A 27,164-nucleotide genomic window follows, 5' to 3' on the forward strand; every position below is an offset into this window, starting at 1 on the left:
AAAAGTTTACATATAGAAGTGTGTGTGAGTGTGTGTGTGTGTGTGTGTGTGTGTGTGTGTGTATACTTCTTTAAAAAGCAGGAAAGCCTTTGTTTTTATTGGAGGGTCAGGTGGTGGATACTGCAATTATTTTTAACAGAACAGTAATGATCATCACTAAAATCAAACATGGAAGATTTCTGAGTGATGTCCTGTTCCTCGGATCCAAGTTTACTTGTTAGGCCTCTGGTGACTCTCATTTCCAGGCCACAGTGGAGTGCGGTCTGGGCTGCCGACCTCTGGCAGCCAGACTCTCAGGGCCTCTGCAGCAACTGACAAGGGGCAAACACACCGGACTCCGAATCACATTCGCCATTGATAAAGAGAAGCAAACGATGGCGACAAAGCAATTATAAGCTGGAATTCATAAGTAAGGTCATGAAAATTATCTTTCTAATAATTTTTATTTGGAAAAAGACTAAAAAGAATTATAGAATGGATTTAACATGTGCCTTGATTAAAAATAACTCAGACCTTCTTAAACTGTAAAAATCCAAGGAATTTATGGTACACTGTCAACATACCCTTCAAATAACTGAAGTTGATTATGTAAGAGCATCCTCTCCTTATTCACAAGCTCAGTTAAAAATACCAGCCAAAGAGACTGAAGCATTGGCAATCTGGTGTTGCAGATTCTGTTGAGAATTTTTCCTTCTTACAAACTGCCATTTTACTTTATTGTCATTTCATACCTCTGATGTTATTGCATGGAAGGAAATCGACCAGACATTCCCGAGTTCTCCAGAGGGGAAGGGGCAGCTGAATTAACCATTGAATGGAAATGTCTGAGCAAATAAACTTGTCTTCAAGAAAAGATTTTCAGGAATCAATCAAAGGAATAGACTGCGTTCAGAGACTAATTTAAAGACTAAGAGCTGTTACTTCTCATTTGTTTGCAAAGAGACTGCACAGAGGCAGGGAAGGAATCATAGCTAGAAAACATGCTGAAATTGGTGCTATCAATTCTGTTATCCAAAGCCTTTTCAATCATCTCTGCGTCTTCCTATACCGAACAATTAGTTCTGAGATATTTTAGTATTCTGACAAACAAAATAATAAGCTCTGTTATGATAAAGCCATTGTACCTACAACATATTAAAATAATTACATGATTAATAAGTACCACTGAAGAAATAGATGCACTTCATTATCGTTATGCCAAGGAATATGCCAGGTGTTTTCTGCACATTCTCTCCTGAAAGTATTACTCCATCTTTACATCTGAATCTAGAGCCAATGCTTCCTCTCATGCCAGTTTGAATATTCCTATCAAATGTTTTTAATTTAACAGTTCATTATAAACAACAATGCTTCAGATCTATGTGATTTTAGTTTCTTGCTTCCAACAAGCAACAATCCAGGGTGACTTTTCTTGCTCCGAGGAGCATTATGTACCCACATTCCCCTAACACATCATCAGTGAAACCTCTCTGGTCCCGTGATTCACATAGCTAAAGAACTGTTAGGATTTGGGGAGGTGAGAACCCAAAGCATAAAAGGAAGATGTAACAATTGAAATAACAACTTCACACCTCAAAAGACATGTGTCTGCCCTTGGCACGGTGCTGTCAGTGTGAAAGCCAAGCATTTCAAACTTTCTAAAATAATTGAAAATAATGCATTCTTCTTACTAAGAATGATAGATGTAACATGCTCAGAGCTTCAAAGGGGTATTGTTTTGTACAATTGAATCTGAAAGATAAACCAAGCCATCCAAATTAGAGTTCTTAGGTAAGCCGAGAAATATCATTTGTTTCATGATGGATTTCCATCCAAATACAAAAGACAAGTGATTTTTATAAACCAGGAAAGATACAAATGCCATATTTCAAAAGAAGAACCTGTAAGTGCAAAGGTCTTTATTGAATAGGTTGTGATGTGATATATGAAAATTGAAAATTCAAAAGTTCATTTTCACTTGCAAGCCTATGGACTGATTAATATGAGTCTGATCCAAATTGGTCAAATTCTATATAAAGAGACAAAAACGACTGAGCTCAGTCTTTACTTTTCCCTGAGACCATTTTATGGGTGGTTTACTTTCTTGCCTGCACAAATCTTCCCAATGCCTATTCATCTCCCATGGGGTACCTTGTCAAGGGCCAGGGAGTAAACCATAGCGCCTGAACCTCAGTTATCTATCACACCAGAAATAATCTCAGAGATTCTGCAAAGCTGCTAAGGTGCAAACTCCCTGCTTGAACCCATGGAAATGCTCCTTAATCAAAACCACTCTGCTCACTTCTCTGAGTGTCAATCTCAAGTGCTCCCAATGATTGGCCCAGACCGAAAGCCCACATCAGCTCTGCTCTGGATACTCCTCTGTCCAGGTACAGCAGGCATGGCTGGCTTATCTGAACTCAATCGCGTCTTCCCCCTACTTAAACTTGCCTGGGGATGCCTCCTTTCCCACCTCCCCACCCCATAGGCCTGGATTGCTTTCAAGCTGCTGCACAGATGCCCCTGGCTCCCTGGGACCTGGTCCACCTCCTCCCATGTATACCACACACCATTTTCCCCACCACCCCACCAAAGCCCATGGCTTTCAGTCTCTCTGTAGAATGTTCTCTGAAATCAAGAGAATTGTAGCTCCTGAAAACCAATATCAATTCCTCAGAATTGATCATGAGTACGGTCACACATGTGAAGTTTTGCCCAGATCATCAACCTCCTGGTTCTCTTTCCTGTTTCCCAGATCTCTCTATACATACTTGCTGTATGCTTGGACACAGGATGCTATGACCACATACAATGCTGGTCCCCTAGTCATCTCTGTGCCATTGACCCAGACACAGATACAACGCTCAGTAAGTTGATGTTCTATGGGAGACACTTAAAGAATTTCAATTCGTTAGTAAAGAATGTTTTACATAATGAATTACTAAATATTGGAATATTGATATTCTTTAAATAATGACTTTTTTCTTCAATGTGATCTTTAATCTGATATGTACTCATATCAGATCAAATGGGGACAAGTTGACACGTATCATATTTAGGAGCCAGATTATAGAAAATGCATCTACCTATCATGGATACATCCATTCATCCATCCATCCCCCATCCCTCACCCCGGTAGTAAGAAAGTTGATCTCAAAGAGGGTAGTTTCTCTTTTTTATTTCAAAAGGGTCTGGCTTAACTTTCATCTTAAAATGCTAGGATTTATTAAAGTACTCATAGGATTGCTATCAGACACGTTCTTTGTTCCGAATCCACCCATGTCTAGACGTGCTGGGAACCTGGAGACCAACAGTAGAGCTGTCTCCAGAGATGCTCTACCTCTTGCCGCTCATGGAACTCTAACCCACTCTGGGTTTTCTGAGAAGAAAGTGAGGCTTTTGTCTAGATTTTGAACTTAATCTACTCTTAAAATCTTGCTCAAGTAGTAATGAATTTTATCCCTATTTAGGTCATTAGAATATAGTGTTCCTGTGAGTGAGCCAAGCAAAGTCTGTGGAAACAGCTACTTAATATGGGATTTTATTTTAAGTGTATTGTGTTGAATATGAATATAAAAATTTGCGGATTTCAGATGTTCACCATGTTTCCTGTGGTTACACTTCTGTTACTTCAATACCTATGAATATAAACACAATTTTAATACTCCATAATAGAACACAGAAAAGACAGTATTATTCTGTTTAATGTAAAACTGAAATGGAAAATAAACACACTGAGATGCTAGAGCAGTGGAGAGTGCCTCCATAGCTGAGGTGAAAGGTAGCCGAACCTGATCTCAGACTTAAATTCTATCCGCAATTCTCTCATTCTCTCATTTCTGGAGCTAGAAAAGACAGGATCCTTGTGGCTCTATCTGCAAGATGGCAGTGTTCTCGTCTAAAAGAGAGATAAGTAAACATTGCAAGAGAATGTGAATTAAGACATCCTGAACAAAAGACCCAAGAAGTGCTACCAACTGTTCTTGCTGATATTGTCATTATTTGTATCTTCATCAACTTGAAAATCCTTGAAAGATGCTCCATGTGACCAAAACATAATGGTCAGAGATGACCTCCATCACAACCCTCTTCTCACATAATAAAGACTGTTTGCAATTGTAGGCATATCATGGTAACCCTGGGCCCACACGGTATGAACAACAAATGCTAATGGTTTTGGTTTTGTGCACAGTGATAGCTTTACTATTTGAAGTCACAGAAGGTTTGTGTGATGATGCCATTTAAATAACATGGGATATTTAAAACTCACAAGTGAATGGCCTGATGAGAGCCATTTTAATTCAGAACACTGACTCTGACAAAGAAAATGTCAATGATTTGTGTTTTTTTTTTTCTCACAAAAATCAAAGAAGAGTTACTTACAAATTTTCCAGAATCTCAAGAACAAGTTCTAGTCACCAAAATCATAGTAGTTATTCAATATATAACTAGAAGAGAATATATTCAATATATATTCAATATATAATATATTCAATATATAACTAGAAGAAAAAATAATACAATGCTGCATGAAGCAATAAAGTTTCATGTACTCCTGTGATAACTATTTGTTCAAAGAGAATCTTAAGAAGTTCACACCTGCTCCTTACGGAGATGCTTAGTGATGCCAGAGTCAGAAGCCACCTACAAGACCTGAGCACTCACTGTATCTTTGGTCTCTGTGGTATCTGTCATTGGTTCTTGATTCCTCTTGATTGCCAAATTGACTTCAAGCACACTTAAACTAACATTTCTTCCAGTTTTATAGACTTGAGCTCAAAGAATAAGAACAGACTAATGCAAAAATGGTGACTTTGCAAAATGAGATTAGATTTAGAGATATCAAGTACTGATAACACATTCATAGTGGCTAAATATCACGTTTACATAAAGTTCTTGAAAATGCTTATAACCTTGTGCCAGGCATGGTGGCCCATACCTTTAACCCCACAGAGTCAGGAGGCTGAGACAGGAGGATCACAAGTTTGAGGCCAGACTCAGCAACTTTTTGAGACCCAGTCCCAAAATAAATAAAACAATAAAAAGGGCTGGGAATCTAAGTTGGTGGTAAAGTGCCCCTGAGTTCAATACCCAGTACTCCACCACCAAAAGTGGTTCCAACAAGGATTTCCTCCACATTTGTTCCTGAATAAAGCATTAACTGATCTCACAAAGCCATCTGACACAGCCACCCTTGATGAACCAGAATCCACTTTAGGAAGGAAAGTGTAGACAGAGCTCTCCTGCACTGTTGTGACTCAGGTTGCCATAAACCTAAACTTCCGGACAGAACACTGACCCACAGGTGCAATTTGTCGTAAATATTATGAAACTAAAAGGGAAATGAAGGAAGATTGAGTTTTACCTGGCGTAATCCCTTGACTTTTAAGTCAGAAATGTATTTAGCAGTAGGCTGTGTTTATGACACATTCAAAGATTAAAATTCCTAATGGAAAATGCATGCATAAAAATTCATAGTATTATTCTTACTTCCTCACACACATATGACTGAAAAATAGTTTGGAAAAATATAATTTGATTTCTATGATCATATTCTTTACACATGATTAACTCTCTCTCTCTCTTTTTTTTTTTTTTCTTTGTGGTGCCAGAGACGAAACCCAGGGCCCTATACAGGGTAGGCAAGTGCTCTACCCTTGAACTATATCCCCATCCCCCAGTCTTTGTAAAAGTATTATTGATTTTATGTCATATTTACTCTAAAATTAAGATAATTCCCATTGCTATCAGTGAAAACGTTATTCAAATTAAGTTGACTTGTCTAATTGTTTCTTTTATGGAGAGAACTGGTCAATGAACTCTTGATAGCTCGAACATTCCAGTACGTGATGATTTGTAACATGTTTTCCGAAAATTGCTTCGTTGGGAACTGACACCATGCATTTTAGGGGTGTCAAATAGCTAAAAGTGAACAAGCAGTTGTCATCAGCCAGCAGTTGAAGAGAGTCTGTAGGAACTTGATCCAAAAGCTGAGGAGAGGAGGCAAAAGACAAGGTCCCTGATTCTGAGTATTTTGGGGACCATCTGATGAGGAGTAATCCAGGGGCTGCCACTTCAGGCAGAAAAGGGCCTTAGCAGAGGAAGCGACAGGCAGGGAGACTAGATGGTCCACAGGGACAGACACTATCCCCTGTGGGACCCATGAAACCTGGAATCGGACACTCACTGATGTCCAAAGAGGGACAGTTCTTCCAAGACCCAGAAGTGAGGAGGTCCTGCATTAGGTAAGGAGCTGCTCTCCCAGCTAGGCCTCTTACAAACCCACCGCTGCGCTTCCTAAACCCGAGCAGCGAGGGGCAGGGCTGGGTGTTGTCTTGTCAGTCACTCTCCTGAATGCTGCGTCCATCCGAGTGCATCTCAGGGGTGCTTGCGGGATGAACAGAGGCACTGATACCTGTTTTTTGGAGGGTGCTCTGATAAATAGTGTTTTCCCTCATCAGGGAAGCTACCATTTTGAAGATTAAAAACACTTGGATTTTCTGTGTGATTTGATCCTATCATTTCATGTTTTGTATCTTTTCACCGATGTCATGAACAAGTCACAACAGTGCATACAGCCTCAATTATCCAGATGCCTGGGCAAGGAAAGGGAACTGATGCTGTCATGTTTATTAAATGTCATAGCACGCCGAGAAAATGAGCACTACTTCTTTGACATTCCAATATCTCTAAACACACTATTTTTAAGTGCTTTTGGATTACTGTAATCACTGTTTCCCTGAGAATATAGGAAAAGGAAGCTTTCAAAAGGAAGACAGGGTGAAAAGCAGAATCCAAAGCCAGGAGAAGTTTTCCATTATCCTCTCTGGGCATAGTTTTATTTCCAGGGATGGTGCTTCAGTCCCTCTGGGTTTAGCATGCCAGTCAATGCTTAGTTGCAGCATTATAAAGGACTCTGGAGTATTAGCAATATGTATATTGGAGTCCTGATGTATTTACATTTTTGGCAGAATGTAAGAAGATTCCACATTACCCTGTACACATCATTAGGTGTTAAAGGAGAATGATCAATCACCACAGGAAAGGAAAATAACCCAAGAGTCAACAAGTACAACATGTACAGGTACTTAGGAAAAAAATTCTAGTTGATTCGTGTTGTGTAACAAATAGGCACTAACATAGATTCAATTCTTCATATTGTAGTAGGACTCTGCTGTTAGAGAAATAATGATTAGATTCAGAAACTGAAGAATAAGACAGAATTGGAGAATAATGTCCTTGGTCTTTGCTCTGCAACCAAGAACATTTGGCTCAGACAAGGTGACTTTTTGAGCCACAAATTCTCTGTCAGGAAAATATGATATGATAAAATATAGTTTTGAGCTAGCTCCCAAAGATGCTGTATGCTACTGAGTATCCTAAATATGTTGTGACTGTATAAACTTCTTCATAAATATTATATGAATGCTAATGTTGATGCTGGGGTTTAAAAAGAGAGAAAGTTATTAGACAGTGGATCCAAGTAGGGCAGTCTCTGGGGAACGAGGTTCTCTCCTATGGTTCTGCTGGGAGGCAATTCACCTCGAGTGACAAACTGGAACAGGAGGCTCCACCCCAAAGTCACAATAAGCATTCAGCTTCTGAGAAGGGCAAGGTGCACATCATAAACATAATCTGTGTGACCTCACGGCCCCAGGGAACCAGCCTGGGATCGAGGCCACAGCTCTCAACCCGCCAAGATGACCTCCAATTTTCAAAGGGGTTGTGAGGTATTTATACCAGGAAAGGAAGACTGAAGGGCAATTAATTTCAACTTACACCAGTTAAAGGGAATACCTGCAGCCTGTAATGTTTGAAGAGAAACTGTAGATTGCTGATTTAATACACTAGAAATAAGAAACAAAGAAACCAACCACACACACACACACACACACACACACACACACACACACGCGGCCTTTTGAATTTAGGCCACTTGGTTACAATCCTATCAGTATTTATTGATAAGTTGGTTTGCCACTAGACTTAGACTAGAAGTCAAACTATGTCAGGGCTGGAAGTAAAAGGTTGAGACCATTTCTTATAAATGAAGAGAGTAGAGCCCAGGAAGATTCCCAAGCCAGACAGATGGTGTGGAGCCTGGACATGAAGCCTTCCAAGGCCTGCATCTGCACAAAACGGGTGGTGCTCAGAAATGCCATCAGGGTGGTATGAGAAGTGGGTCAGTGGGCTCAAGCTCCTCTGAGCTCTCCAAGGGGCCAACTCCCGTGCTGTCCACAGAGGCAATGGCAAAATACCTGGGAAGTGAGGACCAAGGGAATCTGGTGACAGAGTCCCATAATGCTTGCGCATTATTTGCATTACTGGGAAAGAAAAAGGGCAGACGCTGCTCATGGAGCCCAGAGCAGTCCAAGACGAGCCAGGCAGGTAAGGATTGAATATCATTTCCCGTGTTTCTGAGATCAGCCATACCTGATCAAAATAATTTTATTTTCATAGAGAAAATCTGGTTGAAGACAGAGAAGCTGCACAGGGGACATTTATTTCTTTCTGGTTTGGAATGGAGCTTTAGTACAGTTGCAGGAAACAACACCCTAAACATAAGAGTCAATACTCGACTTGTTTTTATTTTTATTTTTTGTACTGGGATTTGTTGTTGTCAGTACTCCTTTTGCTACTGGGGTGTGAACCCAAGGGCACTGTACCAAGGAGCTAGATCCCCAGCCTTTTTTTTATTGTTTATTTTGAGACAGGGTCTAAGTCGCCCAGCCTGGCTTTGGTCTTGTGATCCTCCTGTCTCTGCCTCCCAAGTCACTGGGATTACAGGTGTGCACCATCATGCCCAGCATAATTGGTTGATTTTAAATATGAAGTTATCACAGATCATGAAGCTTTTCTTTCTATAACCATGTATTTCCAGCTATCTGGGCTAGCTGCCTGAACAGATGTAGCTATGCCTCCTGTCAGCTTCTTGTAAGATGCCTTGAAATACTTATTTCCTCCAGGTACGTATTTCACTAAATTAGTGAAGGGATCTTAATAAAGTATAAAAAATTGTCCTTAAGTAGAATTTAATAAAAATATATGCAAATGAGCTCATACTATTACCTAGTGCTTTGTCAATAGCCCTTGTACGAATAAAATTGGATACATATAAAACTCTTCAGACCGACTTTCTTAGTAGGTCCACAAGAATTCAATAGTTTAGACATACTTGAAAGTAAGCAGGCCATATGTAAAACTCATCTGCAGTTCCGCCACCAGCCCAAGCAAGCTGAGACGCTGCTGTGCTTTGGCGTTTCACCTTAACGAGCCCCATCCCGTGTCCTGCATGTCCCTGATGGAGATGAGTTTCAATTTAGCTGCGAATTTGACATGTCTTCCCCTGGTCTCCTTCTGTACTAAGTAAATACTAAGCGTTTGATTGGGACTGTGCTTAAGGATGTGTAGAGAAGCGCTGCTCATCAGCTGTGGGCAGGAAGAAGACTTAGGCAGCCGGGAGCACTCCTGAAGTGTGGAATGAGGGCGGGGGGGGGACTCTTTTCTTCCTACTCCTGCAGCTTGTCAGATTTTGGGCTGGCCTCACCACCACAGGGAAAGGGCTCCATTTCACACACTGTTCATGCCAACATTCACCCGATTCTTGTCAGGGTGGACCTTGTCTGTCCACCATTTGCCCTTAAACTTTTTAGGTAAAGTTGATCTTTAGTTTCGTGTTCTTATTTTTTGACTATTTTCTAGCAACATATACACAGGTACACTGGCATTTAATCGATCACACAGCTTCCTCCAGAGGGACCCAGTAGGAGCATGACCTACTCGATGAGGATTAGAATTGAGAACTCTGTCCTCTGCAACAGGACAAGCAGGGATCTGCCACTTCACTGTTTAGCAGACACACAGGCCACTTTCACAAGCTCACAGAGGCTGCTCTTTCCAGCGTGAGGCACCAGGATTTCAGCAAGAGGAGGCTGCTGTGTGAGAGGAATGTGTGCCACATTCCTCTCAGTGCGGATCCAGGCTCGGGATGCTCTAGCTGAAGTGACGCTGAGTGAGCATCTTCCAGGGAGGCCCCATTTGAAAATGAAGGCAAGACCACGGGCCAGACCTCTGCTGAGTTGGCTTTTGCTAGAAGGGACCACACCAGAGAGCAAGAGGTAGAATGACCAGGAGAGGCGTGCATCTGGATGGAGGCCACCTGATATCTAGGTACCTGCTGAGAACGTCCCCATCCTGTGGCCCTGGAGGGCACGCCAGCTCTGATATCACACAGGGAACCTAGCTGTGAACACCTCATACAGGCGACCAAGGGAGAGCAGCAGGCAGCCCTTTCAGCCCAGGGGTGAGTCTCACTGGGAAAAAGGCGGTCCTCCTCACTGACTGCGTCACCGTCTCTCCCTGAGGAGGGCAGGGCGAGGATCGTTTCCTTGGTGAATGGCCAGAGCCGTTGTAAAGATTTTTATCAGTCCCACCCAGAGACTCCAATTCTACTGATTGTTTTCACCTTCAGAAATGTAATAGATGTACTATGTTGCCTAGCAATTAACTAATCTGTGCTTTTCAAGGGGCTTAATTGGCAAGTCACATCATTTCAAGCATTATTTTTTGAAAGTAGCCTCAGATATTTTCCTTGGGCAAAAACCAGACCATTGGAAAAACTCATGAATTTATCCTACCTCGCTGCTCCTGGAAATACACCAACAAGCACAGACCTCACACAGATTTACTCTTCCGAGGAAATCTGGAAAGTTCTGCTATCTTCTTTTATTGTTCCTCTCATGGTCATTGCTAACTGTCATGGCTTCCTGATATTTAATGAGGTTGAAAAACATCTTTCTAAGTGATTTTTTTGAGCCTTTCAAGTTCTCCAAACTGAATTTGACACACAAGCTCAAATTATTAACTCAATAAACTATCACTTTACCTTATTGATAACGTGTATTTTATTGCCTATTAACAAAGCAAGCAAAAAGCATTTAGTACTTCTCAGATAATTCCAGATGGTGGTATTGGAACTATTCTTTTAAAACCTTTAATATTCACTATATCCATATATAATTAATTATTAAACTCCATTTACAGATAATTTCTCTCCTTCAAAATATTGTTGACCCCAATATTGCTTTTGAGGCCACATCTCATAGTATTAAGAGTGTACTTTTTAGGTGCTATAATAAAATAGCTGCTAGCATTTATTCAAGCTTGGTAAGTGCTAGGCACTGTTCTGTACTTATCAAAACACATGCTTGTTCATGTAATCCTTACAATATTGATCTCAGGGCAGCCTCTTTGCAGTGATAAGGACTCTGGGGCTCGGATTGTAATATTCTGTGTGACGGCACACCAGGGCAGAGGAGGGAGCCAAGCCCTGACTTCTCAGCCCCATAGCAGTGGTAGTCAAATTCTGACACGGACTTCCTGTTCAGTCATCTTCTCCAAAATGAACTCCTGAGCACATATCAACTGGGAAGAAGAGTTTCTATGATGGAGACATTAACTGCCAAGCTAAATAATGAGCTGACCTTCATGCCAGTTCATCATGGAATTTATTTTAATCATTAAGAAATTAAAAAATGCAATTGTCTTGTCCTAATCTGAACTGGCCTAACAAATCAAATAAGTTGGTGCAATGAAAGTCACTGTGTTGAGTTCTTCAGAACCAAGTGTCTGCGATGAGGGCACCTGGCTCGGGCTCTGCTCTCTGAGCATGCGAATGAGCCCCACCAGAGCTTCAGAGCAACGTGTTTCTCAGTGGCCTACAAGAAATTACTGTAGTGGAATATTTAACAAAGGCACAGAAATCCTTTAAGAGGCTTCCATCCTACTGTGGGCTCTGCAGTGCCAGGAGCGGCTTGGGACTCTCCTGGGCTTCAAGGTTGAGTATGTGTTCTCCAGCTGCCAGGATGATCTGAGGCTTTAAATTTAAGCCCAGACCTTTCCGAGCCATACTGCTCTTCCCAGAGAGCAGCCTTCCATCAGGAGGGAGAGATGGTGCTTCAGCTGTACGAGAGGCAGTCACAGACAGAGGACAGGTTGGGGTCCTGGACATCCACCAGCTGGCCTGGGCTCTCAGACCACATCTGCCTCAGTTTGCTCTATTAGTTTAGGCAGGACTCTTCACCCTGGATATAAATGAAATGAGACCCGGGGACCTATACAACTGAAGCTCCCTTGAAGTCCAAGTATCTTATAATCTGCCCCTGCTTTGCCCATCAACCTGGCCTGAGAAGCAATATGCAGCCATTTCTTCCTTTCAGGAAATCTCTTTTAATTTAAGAACTTGTTTCATGACAAAGTCGATCAAAACCCGGAACAAGGTTTACATACCAATACTACAATTCCCGTATCTTCTCAGATATTTCACATGTGCCTGGCAAAAGTAGCCTGCCTTTTCCCCACATGAAAATGGAATTGAAATGTACACACTATTTCAGATTTTTAACTCAACACTTGACCATGAAAACACTTGCATGCAGGCCATCCACTGTGCTACACAGGAACCCACTAGGTCATTCAAGATGGTGACCATCTGAGCTTGGTGCACTGTCCAGTCCTGGGGAGAGGGCTGCAGGATACAGCATGCTTCTTGGTTAAAAAAAATTTAAAAATAAAAAATAAAAAAAAATTAAAAAAAAAGGTCTGAGAATTCAGAGTTTTGACTGGTGTGACCAGACCATCTTCAGGCCACACCCTAACCTCTGCAGGTGGCCCAATCAGGCACTGGCCTGCTCCCCTGATCCACCCCTGGCTTCAACACTTGATGCTTTCAATCCTGTCTTTGCAAATGCGTTGGGAAAAAGTAGCAGTGCTTAACCTGCAAGCTCTTGATTAATAAATGTAGGATTCTTTTTCTGCATTTTTTACTTGTTGGTTCTTTGTGTAAAATGTGTATTTATATCTACTGAGCATATTTACTGGAGTCCTAGGTTCTTGGCTTATTGATTGTGAGAAGTTCCTCTTATTTTTCTACAAGTGTAGGGAAGAGGCTTAGAAGATCGTCCCTGTGACTCCTGCCTGCTGGGTTCCCCTAGCATGAGTCCTCAAGTATGCATGTGCCTGGGACATACAGCTGACCAAAGAAGAGGGCAGGCATGACAGGCGGAACTTGGTTATGTGCATAGGATTGTGGGATCACTGGTCGGATTGTGTCCACCAACTTGTCCAGTCGCTCTTTCTCTCTTCCTCTTGCCTGTCCAGCCTCCGCTGCCCTAGTTTTGAGCCTCTTGGGAAATTTCAGATGGCAATGAACATCGAATGGCCTCTGGGAACCAGGGTGAATTCTGGCCAAAGACAGCATAAACACTTCAGCCCTCAGTCCTAGATCCACAAGAGCTGAATTGTGCTGCTCATCTGAGTGATCTTGGAAAGGAGCCCCTCCCCAGCAGAGCCTCAGGCGAGACTGAAGTTCCAGTCAACACTCGTGAGGTCCTGAGCAGGGACCAGGCTCAGCTGGGCAAGGACCCCTCACCCCTGAAAATGTAAGATAGCCAGTGAGGGGAGTTCTAAGCTGTCCTCAATGTCATGTGGCCACAGATAGGGACACAGAGAGAATCCCAAGGGAAGCCTGGCCCACCTGCCCGCCCTTCCCTCCCTTTTCTACCTCTCTAGCTGCTCCTGGTGGCCTTGGGTCCAGCTAGCCAAGAGGATGAACATGGGACAGAGAATAACACAGAACTCTCTTGCTACAAATGCCCCCCTGCCCTCCTCCGAGGACAGAGCTTGAGTGCAGCATTGGGGACACAATCTCATTCTGATTTTCAGGCTGTAATAAATGGCCTCGAATCTCTAACTTGCATGCTTTGCTCCTCCTGGGTTTTGTTCTTAAAGTGAAATGCTGAAGAACCTACCTGACAAGAAATGATGCACCTCGCCTTGACATGCACCACTTTATGGAGTATTTTTACACCGACTCTTTTTAGAAGGTCTCTTATTGTCCATCCATCAAGAAAATTGAAAGATATCAATCACAGCCCAAAGTTCAGTGTGGCAGTCCCTGTGTGCTCTCGGTCACAGGTGCCTTGCAACCTGCCCCTTGCATTCCTCCTGCTGCCACTAGACAACTCCAGGGTAATTTTGTAATTGCAGTTGTTAAAAAAAAAGAAGAGAGAGTCATTCTCTTTCATTCCATAATCCTCTTATGTAATTCTTTTAAATTAAAAAGCTGAGAGATAAAGTAGTCATAAAGATCAAAGTGGCAATTGTAGGTTGACATATCTGCTGAGCAAGTCCTGATATTAAATTTTTGTCCCCAGAAAAGAAAATGCAAACACCTGGGTACTTTACTTTGTATACAAAGAGAAACAGGAAAAGAAAACACAAGTGAATCAGATCCTCGTGGCAAAACAACAACCAGGACGAAAGCTCTCCAAGCTGGTTATTTTGACACACTGCGTTCTCAGAAAGTGAGTAAGTTGTATTCCTGGCTTGAAGAAGTCATGGCTGACTCCTGTGGGCCATCTCTCTTCTGTGAGTGTCTCAGCAAGACGTTGACAACACAGTGATCTGACTCACTAAAAAGAATGCGCAGAATCAAGTGTATTACATGGATCCAGACTGTTTATTCCTTAAAGGAGTGGCAAAGCAGCCTAAGCTAGTGGTTTTCTACGTTATACTAATGACTATTAAGCACTGTACGTGACAAAGAAATGTCAGTGGAGGACTGGGTGACCTGGTTACAGGAAAGATGATCAGAAGCAGACTCAGCTGGGTGGGCTTGGGACAAAGCTGGGAGAAGGTCACCAGCCCCCAGTGGGGAGAGGCGCAGGGCAGCGGGCTCTGCCTGTTAAGTGGAGCAGCTGATGCAGCCCCTGAGGGGCGGAGAGAGGAGCTGGCTGCCTTCTGAGGGGTGCCTCCCTCCGGAGGCCAGAACACACTGCCAGACCACAAGGGCTTCCTTTCCAGTCCAGGCATCCTGTCAGAGTCGCATCCCGCAGGTCATTGCAAGAACTTCGGCACAGTGAGAGCAGTGAGCTCTGCACTTGGGCAGAAAAGAACTTAGAAAGAGCAAAAGTCTACTTTCTAGAAAACGAGTGACATTCAAGTAAGAGCTGGGCCCCCTGGTTGTGTGAGGAGAGAAGGAAGTAAGGCCTGAAACAACAATTTGCTTGGCTCAGGAAACAGTCCCAGGATGACAGTTTATGTCTCCCAGCCTCTGTATGGTCAGCTTTAAGGAGACAGAGATGAATTTCAGAGGAAGAGGGTGACCCTGGCATCCAGGGAGCATCGATGCTCACAGGGTGACCTCATGGTGCTCTTCAGAAAGACAAGCTTGCAGCTGGTCCTCAGCCAGCCCTCCACCTGCTGCTTGGCTCCCTGGTCCTCCCCTGTCTCCTCCTGTGTTCTGTGAGGCCACATGGACGTCACCTCCTGTAAAATCCCTCTCCAGTGTTGGCCTGACATCAGTATCCATCACAAGGACCACTATAGGGATCAGTGCCAATTAGGTCAACTAGATGGGTTTTCTGCTACAGAGGTCAACAGGGTCCATGCCTTTGTTAAAGATGAGTTGGGACAGGGTCAAGTGCATGGAATGACTCCTGTTTCCTATTTAAGAGTGTTAACGTCTCAAATTTGCATGGCCCCCAAGTCTTCGTTAAAGATCATAACAAACTAAATATAAGTATATGTGATACATATTTTTAAAATATCCAAAATTATATGTATTATAAAATAAGCATATATGTCAGCCAATGATAGTCTTCCTCACAGATACTTAACAGCATGAGTCAGGAAAAATAATTCCTCTTAAGAAGATAACTCTCTTCATTGGACTTTCTCTTGATATTATGTAAAAAAGTTTTAATGGTATTAAAAATATAGTTTTGAATTCATCCTGTTCTATGAGGAGTGAAGCATGTGTGTTGCAGGTAACAGGCCACCTTTGTATATAGATGACATCATAAGACAAAAGAAACCCTAACAACTGAGTTTTTCTTAAGTCGCCCATAATGATCATATTTTTGAAAGAGGGAGAAAAAGATTGAGTCTGAGGGAGAAATTCAGAATGGGTGCTGAAGAAATCTGCATCTCAAGAAGAGCACAGCTGGCTGATTCTATGGGTTTCCTGAGAACCTGTGACCCTTCCTGGGTCAGGGCCCCTCATTTTCCATATGAAGTACCTGCTAATCAGAACTATCGTCTCGGACACTGTGCTACTGGGAAATACAACTCTGCCCTCACCAAGAAAGCAAAAGTTAACAACTGAGAGGTAGCTGGAGCAGGGACAAACTGCTGACGGCCTTGGGACCCTCCTGCCTGTCCGCTCTCAGACAGTAAGGGAAGCAGCATCTGGACTCCAGTACTCCTTGCCTCTGGGAGCTGCTCAGCTTTGCACCCTAAAGACCACTTTGCATAAGAGTGGAAGGCTGGATGTTTACTGATGGGAAACGAAGTGGCACTTCCCTCAGAGAGCCATCACAAGGGTTAGGAGGAGGCAGAGTGAGGGATGGGGAGGCCTCATTTTACAGGGGTGCATGCCGAGAGTCCTGCACGGCCTTTGCATGAATATCAACTCCACCAGGAAAATGACCAGCTTGTGGAGATCCATGGAGACACTTCCTATTAGAAACAAGAGGAGAAATAAGTTTCTCAGAATAAAGGCATAGGGATTCTCCAGGCATCTGGAAAATGAGTGCTTAGAATTCACAATTAATTTCAAAGGCTTTTAATTCATTAGAGATCATTCCCCACATAATTCAAATTTTAATCTAACATTTAACTTTTCCTTACATAACACTAATCACATCAGAGTATACTAAACAGTAAAAGAAAAAAAATAAAATAATTCATTCGAACAGTATTTTTATATGAAAGAGTATAATTGTCCCTTGAAGTCTTCCCATCATGTAAGCACTGTGGACAAGAAGCTCCCATCTCAGCCTGTGGTAAGTTCATGATTTAGAAAAGATTAAACAGCAAAGAAGGACAAGCACCAATGGTGGAGGCCCTGATGGTCCCAAGAGAATTGCACAACTTCAGAACATAGGCTATCCATCATGAAATCAGTGGGGGCTAATTAGTTTGTGGAGGACTAATGAATTGATTATTATATTAGATCTCCATGCCTTTTATTGACATGGAGGAAGAGATTGATAGATAATAGATAAAATCTACCCATATATAACATAAAAGCATATTGCATATAGGTAAAATTTATATTATATAGCTAAATGTATAACGTACTAATGTATATGCATGTATAGATAGCTAGATTGGTTGATATAGATATATTCTTGGATCTATATATACTGAATTTTAACTCCCTTAGAATTAGGAATTGCATTTCCCCCTCTGCTCACTATGCACTTCAGCAATCTGCTAAGGATAGTGCTCTCTAAGGATTTCCTGGGGATGGGTCTGTGGGGGCAATACACAGGGCAGGTCTCTCCCACCGTCCAGCACTCACTTTTGGAAATCCCCATGGAGTCTCTGCAGAAGCCACACTGAAGCAGTCTCTTGGGCGCTGGCACCTTGACAGGAGCTCTCGGAAGCTCTCCGCCCAGGCAGCAATGTGGCCTCCTAGGGAGAGCAAGGCGACACTGGTATTCAGAGCTGCCCAGACACTGCATTCCAAAGTTCTCCAGTCCAGTGGGGCTTCTGTGGCCTACAGTTTTCTGGATGAGTCAGACGAAAGCATGGGTTTATTTCTATGACACCTTCATGTCATATTAGTTTTTCTTGAATTTTATGGAAGTGGAGAGTCTCCAAAATACATAAAACCAAAGGTAAAAAGAAAAAAAAAATGTAAGGCACTTAGAATCAGGTCAATAGTCTATAAAATTCTTCTCTCAGGTTGCAATCATTTTCTAACAGTGACTCATTGGTGAAAAAACTGGAAGGTGGCACCAAAGATTTGACTCCTTCATGTTTGTATTTCTCTTGCCCTCCTGTCAGTAGCAATGGTGATATTTAAATCATACGGCACTGGCACTACTTTCATGACTTCCTACCTTACTAATGATAAGGGATATAACATGGAGATTATGAGCATGGTGACAGAAGTATCCTTTTCCTTCTACATACATTAAGATGGGAAGACAATACTGAAATCATCCTCTGGCTTGCATGACATTCCACAAGCTAAAACTAGTGCGATCGATATAAAGCAGAAAGATTTCAGCCAATAAAATGCAAAATGTATGAGCCACATAAAAGTTACAGTAGTTATTTTTAATGGTTGTCTATACCTTCCTGTGTTGGTTTTGCTTTGTTTTGTTTCCTCCACCAAAGAAGTTGTAGATGGAGATAAAATGTTGCCAATGCAGGTCAAAGTAACACTGACTAACTCAAGTCAGCATATTGGAAGGTTGGTCCTCCTGAAATGTTTACTGCAGGTTGAGAGAGGGTTTGTTAAAGGTACCCGGTGCCTCGCGGATGATAGCATCTTTCATCCACCTGGAACAAAGATATTTGAGGATAAAGAAAGACCTGACTATTTTCCTAAAGCATTGATGATACCTCTCCTCCAAAGTCCTGGTTGATATGAGTAGTTTAAAGACCACTGAAGCCAAACTCAGAAAGAGAACTGCTTCCTAGTCTCATCCACAGGGTGTGGTCTGCTGGGGGATGACAGTGTGCATTATTTTTCCAGAGCAATGCAAGCAGTCACTTGTAACCAGCTTGATTACACAATGTTCTTCTGTCCTTTTCATATGAAGGAAATATTAATTCTATTACTTATCAACTTCAGTGCTAGGGACTAAATTTGATCCAAAATACAGACCTGACAATATCAAAGGTCATTTAAGGTCATAAATTCTGGGTGGAGGAGAACTACTTCCTTGCACTTGGCAGAAACACCTACTTTCATTATGTGATTTCTGTATGGATAGGTTGGTCACACAGTGAGCCAAGCACAGTGGCTGGTATCTGAAGGCAGCACCAAGGGATAATTTCCTTTAGGATTAATTCATCTCCCGACAACCAAAACATCTATCTGCTTCTTTGCCTTAGGCTGCATACCCAAGTCAGCCCTCCTGTATCTGCCTCCAGCGGTTACAGTAACCAACCAACAGAATATAACTGGGTTGAGTCCATCATTACCTCTGCAGGTCTCAAAGACCAAATTTCTACTCAACTGGCCCAGGGGCCAACAGGCCTTCAATATGCACACCCCACTTAAAGGTCCAAATAATGTAATAATGGCAATACAGAGCACCCATGCCTTTACTAGGATACTCTCCTCTGCTTTGTTAATTACCAAGTAGAATGCAAATAAAAGACACATCATTACCACCATCCATGTGCAAGAACTATCCATGCAACTTGTTAATTACCTCATAGAGTGAAATGTACTCAACCGGAAGAAATATAAAAAGGCCAAAGGGAACGGGTTGCTTAAATTGCATGCATGCCAGTTATGGCAACTTATTTTCACTGTGATTCAGAGTTTAAAAAATATATAGAGAAAAAGAAAACATTAAAAAAATGATCAGAGGCACATTTAGAATTCAGTAGAGCATTGAGTATTTATATGCCATTTGCATTTTGACAGCTTAGAAATGTCTACACTGGATTTGCTGGATCCTCTGCAATAAGCACTAAGTGGCCACTGAGCCTTTGTTTATCTACTTCTTAAAGGAAGCAGAACCATTTTCTTGACATTTTCAGAACTGTGTTGGTGTTTGTTTGAGATGATAAACTGGAGACTAAGGAAGCATTGCCCCTGGGAGAAGCTGGTTTTGCCTGGAGGAACGCTGGCGCTCTGGAGTTGAGGCAGCCTTCTTACCAAGCATGACTGCCAACTGAAAGCCAATGTGAAAAGAGTCATTCCCTTTCCTTCCTAGGCCTCCATGAGCAGAGGTGCTTGAAACCCTGCCACCCGATGCCACCTGCTCCTTCCCTCTCTGAACAGGAGACCTCATTATCCTAGTATTCAAGTTTAGAAAACCTGTCATATCTGAAAAAAAATTCTCCTTTGTTTACTTTTACAGATATTTAAAATTCCAAACTATCAACTAGGTGGGGCCCTAGAAACACCCAAAAGCTTTTGATTTAATCTGAGTCTTGAAAAATGTAATAACCTTGACAAATTTTAAAAGTTGATTTGATAAGGAAATCATTAGTACAGAGACCATACCTGCATTTTAAGGGCTTCACCCTGTAATGCAAGATGGGTCTAGGGTTTTTTTGTGGAGCTTCTTATTCCCAGGAGCCTCCGGGCTTCCTCAAGAAACTGAGAAGAGCCGTGGCCCTACTGCAAATGAATTGGCAAGGAAATTAAAGTTCCTCGCATCCTTTTGGCAATATTACGTTTTTAAAAGGGATCGCATCTAGAAGCGTGCAATTTGGGGAGGACATTTCTACTTCGCTGTTGAGTTATATGTTTTCTGAGGAAATTCGGCAAGGTGTGCTTTAAAATCCCACCGCTCAGTAGGTGCGCGAACATTGGCATTACCTGAGCAGCCTCCACCTTTCCCTCCTGGCCTTTCAGGTGAGACTGCCTCGGGCTGGTCTTCTGTATGCTTTCTCTTAGGGTGCTTTCTGAGTAATGTTTGCAAATACCCGCTTTCTCTTGGCTGCACACAAGCAGGCAGAGGTGGAAAACAAACTTTGTTGGCCCAAACACCGGGAAGATCAGCCGGCATCAAGGGCGCAGATCTCAGCGAGTGCTCACAGACCGAACCACTCCACCTACTTACTAGATGAGCCTGCTGAAAGCCTTCCCAATTTGCTGCGACGCCTGAAAATGTGGTGCTTCTGAAAGACACATACACTCGGGATCCAACCTTTACAATACCGTTAATAATCAGAAAGAAAATGAAAATCAGCCGCGAACTCCTGGTTCGCTCAACGTTTCACTGAGCAGTACAGAGAACTAAAGCCAGTTCTCCCACGGCAACACTGGGTTCCAGTGACCTCAACTGCTGCCGCCTCCAGCCTCTCACGACTCGGCAAACAGGTCACGAATTATGCCCCACGCATCTAATACTCGGCGCTCGCCTTCGCCACAGAGCGAGCGGCCACCTGGGCGCTCGAGACGCAGCTGCCCGCGGCCGCGGCCCGGCGCCCTCCGCCCGAGCGCTCCTCCCCGGGGAAACCCCACTGCGCGCAGGCGTCTCTGGGCGACCGGTTCTTGGCAGCTAAGCCCTGGAACCAAGTGGCGAGGTCCGCGGGCAGAGGCCCGACCTTCGCCACTAGGTCTTTGCTTGGCAAGGGGAATGCGACCCCGCCCCAGTTGCCCAAGCGCACCAACAGCGACTCAGGCGCTGGCGTCACCAGCGTCCTGCTTGGCCGCAGTTTCCTCCCGCGCGGACCCACGCGCTCGCTCTTGACCTCGCGGGTGCGGAGGAGATGCGGCCTCGGCCTCGCTGGGGTTAACGAACAAGCGGCGCGCAACCACCGCCGCGTGGGCCAGACAATAGCGCAGTGAGCTCGGCATCCCAGCGTCCAGGTCCCGCTTAGCGCGCGCGCACGCGCGCGTACACACACACACACACACACGTTCGCCGGGCCTGGGACCTTGGGCTCTACTTCTGGGCTTCTACTGGCAGGAGGCACGCTCCTCCTGGAGCTGCCCCTCCAGGCTTCGGGGCGACCAGGACTTTGTGCCCTCCTTCCCTGTACGCCTTAGGATCAGCCAAAGCAGCCCCCGCCCACGACCAAAGCAGCCCCCTCCACAGCCTCCCTTCCGCCTGCGCCTAAGCCTAGCGCGGCAGCCCACCCGCGTGGGGGCGGAATCCGCCCGGCACACACGTGTGCGGATTATTAAGCAGGCGAGCCAGGGCCGCCGCTGTCTCCACGCAGCAACCTCTGCTAATTGCGGGGGAAGGGAGATCCAAGTGAGCGGAACTCCAGGGAACCGAGAATGCGCTGAGAGACCGACGTGCCTGCCTCCGAAGGAGGAAGCCCTAGGCCTGGATGGTCCCAGAGTGCGGGGGAAAGGGCGGGAAGTTTTGCAGAGTTGAGTGGCAGGTGTTTCCGCTCCACCAAGGGCTCAGCTGGGCAATACCGGCTCCCGTGCCCCTGCACCTTTCCACTTCTCCCAGAGACACATAACCGCGCACACCTCCCAGGATGCAGTCCTCTTTGCCCTCGACTTTTCCTGCTTCCCTCAATTCCCAGCTGGTCCTGTGAGACCAGAGGCCGCTGCCAGCCGGGCCCTGTTTGGCGGATGGTGCCTGGGTAGCGGGTGGATCCGGCGGCGATAAAACAAGACACAACGTCTTGACCACGCAGGGCAGATGGGCAGAGGGTCGTTGTCTGCGGGAAGATCCCAAACCCGAGTGACCAGGAACTCGGACGACTAAGATTCACCTTTCCTCTCCCTGGGATCTTGGGATGCATCCCGCAGACACCCTTTGTGAGGGCAGATGCTTGTTTGGAGCCGCCGGCGCAGGAGTCCGACTGGGCTCCAGCCCTGCAAGCAAGGGGAGAAAGGCACCGGGAGCAGAAGCCCGCCTGCAGTCCTCTCCAGCGCTCTCTAGGCCGATCTGGAGTTTCTCGGAGCAGACAGAGTCCTTCTTCGCCTTCTCAATCACCCTCGAATCTGGCCCACTGGAGGAATCGAACACAGGGAAGGAGAATATGGAAAAGTCTAGAGGGGAAGGGGTGATGTCATGTGGGGAAGGAGCAAATGATCGTCAATTGTTTTTACAAGATTCGATTGCATCCTTTGAAAAGAAAAAGAAAAAAAAAAAATCTGTATAGATCTATTCATTCCCAGGAGCAAGACGATAGCGTGCTGATTGACAAGGGGAGCATCCAAGGAGGGTGAAAATGATACGGGGCAGCTGCTTCCCAACGTGGAAATCAATCTGTATTCACATTCACCCTCTCCTCTCGGCTTCCTTCCCACAGAACAGACAAGTGCACAAGCTGTTGCCAGCCCAGCGGTTGTGCAGCCTGTAGGTTCCTTAGGGCAAAGCATTCCTAACTCATTTCAAGGAGAAAACCAAGTTCACAGAGCCGGAGCCCCAGGAAGCACCCAGAGGGACCCCTTCCCGGAGCGGATGGCCGTGGGGGGGATGCTAACCCTGTCCACAGTGAACACATCTGGCATGGAAGCCGGGCCACAACTCCCTGCCTGCTTTCCTCACCTCCCCAGCGTCTTGCAACTTGCAAGGAGCAAAGTCCGGGGGAGAGAAAGAGGGGGCGACCTTACAGAGGTAGCTACTGTCGCTCCCCGAGTCCGTTGGAGCGGAGTAGAGGAACAGAGGAAGGGGGCTTAAGGGTGCGAGGAAGCCAGCTGGCAGGCGCTTTGCCTGTCTGCACCCAAACCCCTGTAGAGAACCCGAACTCGCAAGGCCGACTTTGCCCGGCCGCTCTCCCAGGTGCCCTAGTCCGGGGAGAAAGTCCCAGCCGCCCGACCCACCATGCCCACATCTCGGAGGAGGCGGCACCACCTCGCCACAGCGCTGTTTCAGCCCAACTCGCGCTTGGCTCCTTTCTCCCTGACAACGCTCACCACCGAGACTACAGAAGCATCTCCTTTGAGCCCAAGTGAGGGGAAGGGAAGGCGGGGGTGGGGCGGGAGCAGACGAGGCTTGGGAAGGGAGCGATGGAGGCTCATCCCGGGCATCGCGTTCCCCAAGCGTCGGCGATGGAGAGCCACCGGGCGGATGCCCGCTACTCGGTACCCTGCCGTGACCAAAACAGACACTTGCGTTCGCAAACGGGGCCTCCCGAGGGTTCGGCGGTCTCCCCCGATACCGAGTCAGCCTCTTACCCTTAGCTGCAGTGAGGAGCCCCGCACATAGAACCACCAGCACCAGAAGCAGGAGCAGCGACTTGAATTTCCTCCACGCAGTCATGTCTGCAGATATTCCACACGCACACGACACCGATGGCTCTCCTTAGATGCGCCCGTCTCCTCCGAGGAACGGCAGGGCTATGCACAGAGCCAAATAATCACCAGAGGGCAAGGCGAGCCGGAGAGATCCCGGTCCCGAGACCGGTCGCGCATCCGACGCCTCCTGCAGGTCTGGGCGCCGGCTCGCTTCCCTTTCATAGCATCGGGTCCCGAGCCACTGCAGGGCTGAGCGGCTCCGAGCGGAGACCCGGGATGGCGGGGCCGGGGCCGGGGACGAGCGCTGGCCAAGCCGGGCAGGAAGGCACCAAGGCGGCGAGGCTGCGGGAGGGGGCGAGGCGGGTGGAGGAGCGCGCGCAGCCAGGAGAGACCTGGAGAGGAGGCAGCTGGAGAGAGAGCCAGCGAGTGGGAGATGCGGGAGGGGCGCGGGGGGAGGAGAGATCCAGGCGAGAGAGAAAAAGGCGGAGAGCGCAGAAGACAGGCTGCTAGCGGCGCAAGGAGCCGCTGCCGTGGCGGCTGGACTCAACCATCCCTACCCACAGAGAGGGGAACGAGGCTGGGCACGGCGCAATCCCAGACAGAGCCCAGCCTGGGGCCTCGGGCTCCCCGCACGGTGCTGCGCTCCATTCGGCCTCCGGTGCGTCAGCGCGCAGGCTGGAGAGAGGAGACTTGTTGGGCGCTCGGGTGGGGGAAGCCCACGCCGCGCACGGGGGAGAAACCATGCATTGGCAACTCCGGCAAACCCGAGGGCTCTGCGGGGGCAGAGGCTGGCTGGTCTCCATCTATTGATCTCGCTTTCACAGCTGACCAGAGCGAAGCCCCTTGTATAACTTAGGAAGGAAATGCAGGTGGAATGCAAAGGGCACAGCTCTGATCCCAGAGAGAAGGTGTATCTTCTTTAATTTTGGGAATAGTCGGTAGCAAGGTGACTATTTACAGGGAGATATTTTTTCCCAGTCCCTCACTTTGAGTTGTGTTAGGGTTGCCCTTGCATAGGATTCGGGTCCAGGTGAAATTTAAAATGAGGAAGAGCTTCTAGAATTGATAGGCTGGTCTGGGTGTGAGAGCTGGCATGTTGACACACTTCAGTGAAACCTAAGATCCCATTAAGTGGTGGGGAAGGGCCTCCAAGACAAGTGCAGAGCTTCCTTCTGATTGTGCAAAGGGATGGAGCCAGCAGAAGGAGAAACCATGTGAGACAGCGTGGTTGATGCCAGGAGCTGCATTTCACCCAGCTCCCCAAAGGCAGGAGAGTTCATACGAGGTTCAGGGAAGGACTGCACAAGGCAAGACTTTCAGGGAATGGGGGTGAGGTAATGGAGCAATGGAACCTCAGGTGGGTGCTAGTTTTCCCAAGGGGCATTTCAAGGATTCATCATTCCTAATCAAAAAGCTTTAGGTAATTTCAGAGGATTTGAGAGAGAGGAAGGTGGAAGCCACAGCCTGGTGAGGAAGGATCCATCACACCCCACACGGGAAACACAGTAACACACCAACTACACTCTGTCCAAAGGAGATGCCTCAGCAGCCGGCCACTACTCCATGATACCTGCATTTGGTCTAGTTGGTCTTGGAGATTAAATAGATTGACAGATTCATAGTGTGTCATATCTCTTCAGTAGATTTCTTAGATCCTTCCTGCCCGCAGTGCTGGTCTCTAGACTACCTAAAAACATGATGATAAATCCAGAAAACAGAGGACTACAGTCTTGAAGTGGAAGTAACAAAGCAGGATTCACTGTCTGCTTACAGCCTGCAAAGAGCAATGGAACGCACCTCCAATAATGCTCTTCTCTCATATTTAGAGAGCTCCTAAAATCAAGGCACCCAACTGGCTTCTCTGAGAGTTGCCATCCTAGAAAGAACTTGGATTTTCCAAGGGCAGAGTCCTATTTTGTCTTGGTTGTCCCTGGAGGTGGTCTAAGAAGACAAAATAACTCAATAAAATGGGAGTTCACACTGGAAAACCATGGGTCCTGCTCTTAACAACCAGCTGGGCATGGAGAGGAGAGGCCCCCCTCTGTGATTTCAGCTGCACCACAGAGGCTCCGGATGGCTCAGGAAGGGAACAAAGATGCTGCTTTGGGCTCAGTAAGTGCTCCCACAGTCTGCTTGGAGCTCCTTTCAGAAGGCATTGATCTCCTTCAGGAGCTAAAGAGCTGCCTCTCAGAAACGGTGTCCTGTTTCTGCACTGCCATTCCTAATGACTCCTGTCACCAAGAAAGATTTCTGCCATTAAAAACCGTTTTCAAAATCTTACCATCCTAGGTTGGGACTCAGGTGACTTTCAGGTTATTAGGATCCCAATCAGGATCACTGAATATTACCTGGCAAATCAAGCATCTTCAGTGTAGCTGTGACAGGCACTAAGTTGAAGTCACACTTCATGATGGTGTGCTTCAAAACCTTCTTTCTTCAGAATACAAAGACCCTGATTCCTGTCATCAACAAATAAGAGTACCATTTTATTTTGGCCACATCACCTATTAGGATGTTGCAATGATTCGTGGTGAGCTGTTCCTTCATCGAAAGTTTGAGGAGGATGAAAAACGACTGTCAGAAGAGAAGGATTGATTCTGCAACATGGTCGTGTTTATGTGTTAGTATTACGACCCCCTCCCCTCGATCTCAAGACCAGCTCGCTTTGGAAGAAATCGTGGGGCACTGCTGCCATCTAGTGCTCAGCTCTTCTTGTTCAGGGTTTGCAGGGAAATTGATGGTGCCTGGGTCTCCTCTCTCTGATCTGATCTGGGGTTCACCCTGGTTTTTGAAAGACCCCCCACCACTACACAAAGCCTTCTTGTGATCAGGCCACATACAAAGCTTATTTCTAGGTTTCTAGAAGCTGTTTTTCCCTCTCGACTTTTGAATGTTTGTGAAAGCTGGACATCTCTCGGAATTGGAAGTCCTCTTGATAGAGTGTGAGCGGGGGGGGGGGGGGGGGGGGGGGCCGCCCGGTGGCCCTCCTTCACAAGGGTCTGCAGGCGGCGCTCATTGCACTTCTGCACTTGGCTTCTGACTCCATTCCCCAGCCGAGGCATGACACACACCATGCTTCTGGACCCTGGCTAAGCGGCAGTAGAAGTATTATTGCCCTCAGGACTTGGGAGAGAGTTGAGGAGAACGGTGATTAAATCAAAGCCACCCTGACACATTGGAAAGGATAAAGACAACTGAAGGAAGACCCGTGGCAGAGATGGCAGCACGTGCATCTGACAGACGCTGCTGTGGAAGAGGGCGCCTTCAGGCTAAGTCTTCCAAGGAGGGGACAGAAAATGTGGATGGGTGCTTGAGATCAACATGGATTTTCAGAAAAGTGCACAGATGTGAATGCTCCTTAGCTAGCAAAGCTGTACATGTGTGGCAATCTTAGAGATTGTAGTGTGTTGCAAGATAGTCAATTTTGTCACTGTCAGGCTTGTGTATTGCCAAGTATATATGGAGATGGCAAAGAAATAGTTGAGAGGAAGTCCTTCCT

The 27,164-nt window shown here is 45.7% G+C and overlaps 1 protein-coding gene across 1 annotated transcript in view; it reads right to left on the minus strand.

Moving 5' to 3' along the window:
- Positions 1 to 24,000, minus strand: part of LOC306662306 (CUB and sushi domain-containing protein 1-like) — a gene marked incomplete at its 3' end in the record, with an annotated part of 487,379 nt that extends 463,379 nt beyond the window's left edge. Inside the window, exon 1 of the mRNA XM_079141803.1 lies at positions 23,606 to 24,000. Coding sequence (XP_078997929.1) covers positions 23,606 to 23,690 — 85 coding nt within the window. The 5' untranslated portion in view covers positions 23,691 to 24,000. The remainder of the gene's footprint in view (positions 1 to 23,605) is intronic.
- Between the last annotated feature and the right edge of the window lie 3,164 nt (positions 24,001 to 27,164).

The sequence above is a fragment of the Sciurus vulgaris genome (genome assembly GCF_902686455.1).
Source record: "Sciurus vulgaris genome assembly, chromosome: 5".
Classification (NCBI taxonomy): domain Eukaryota; kingdom Metazoa; phylum Chordata; class Mammalia; order Rodentia; family Sciuridae; genus Sciurus; species Sciurus vulgaris.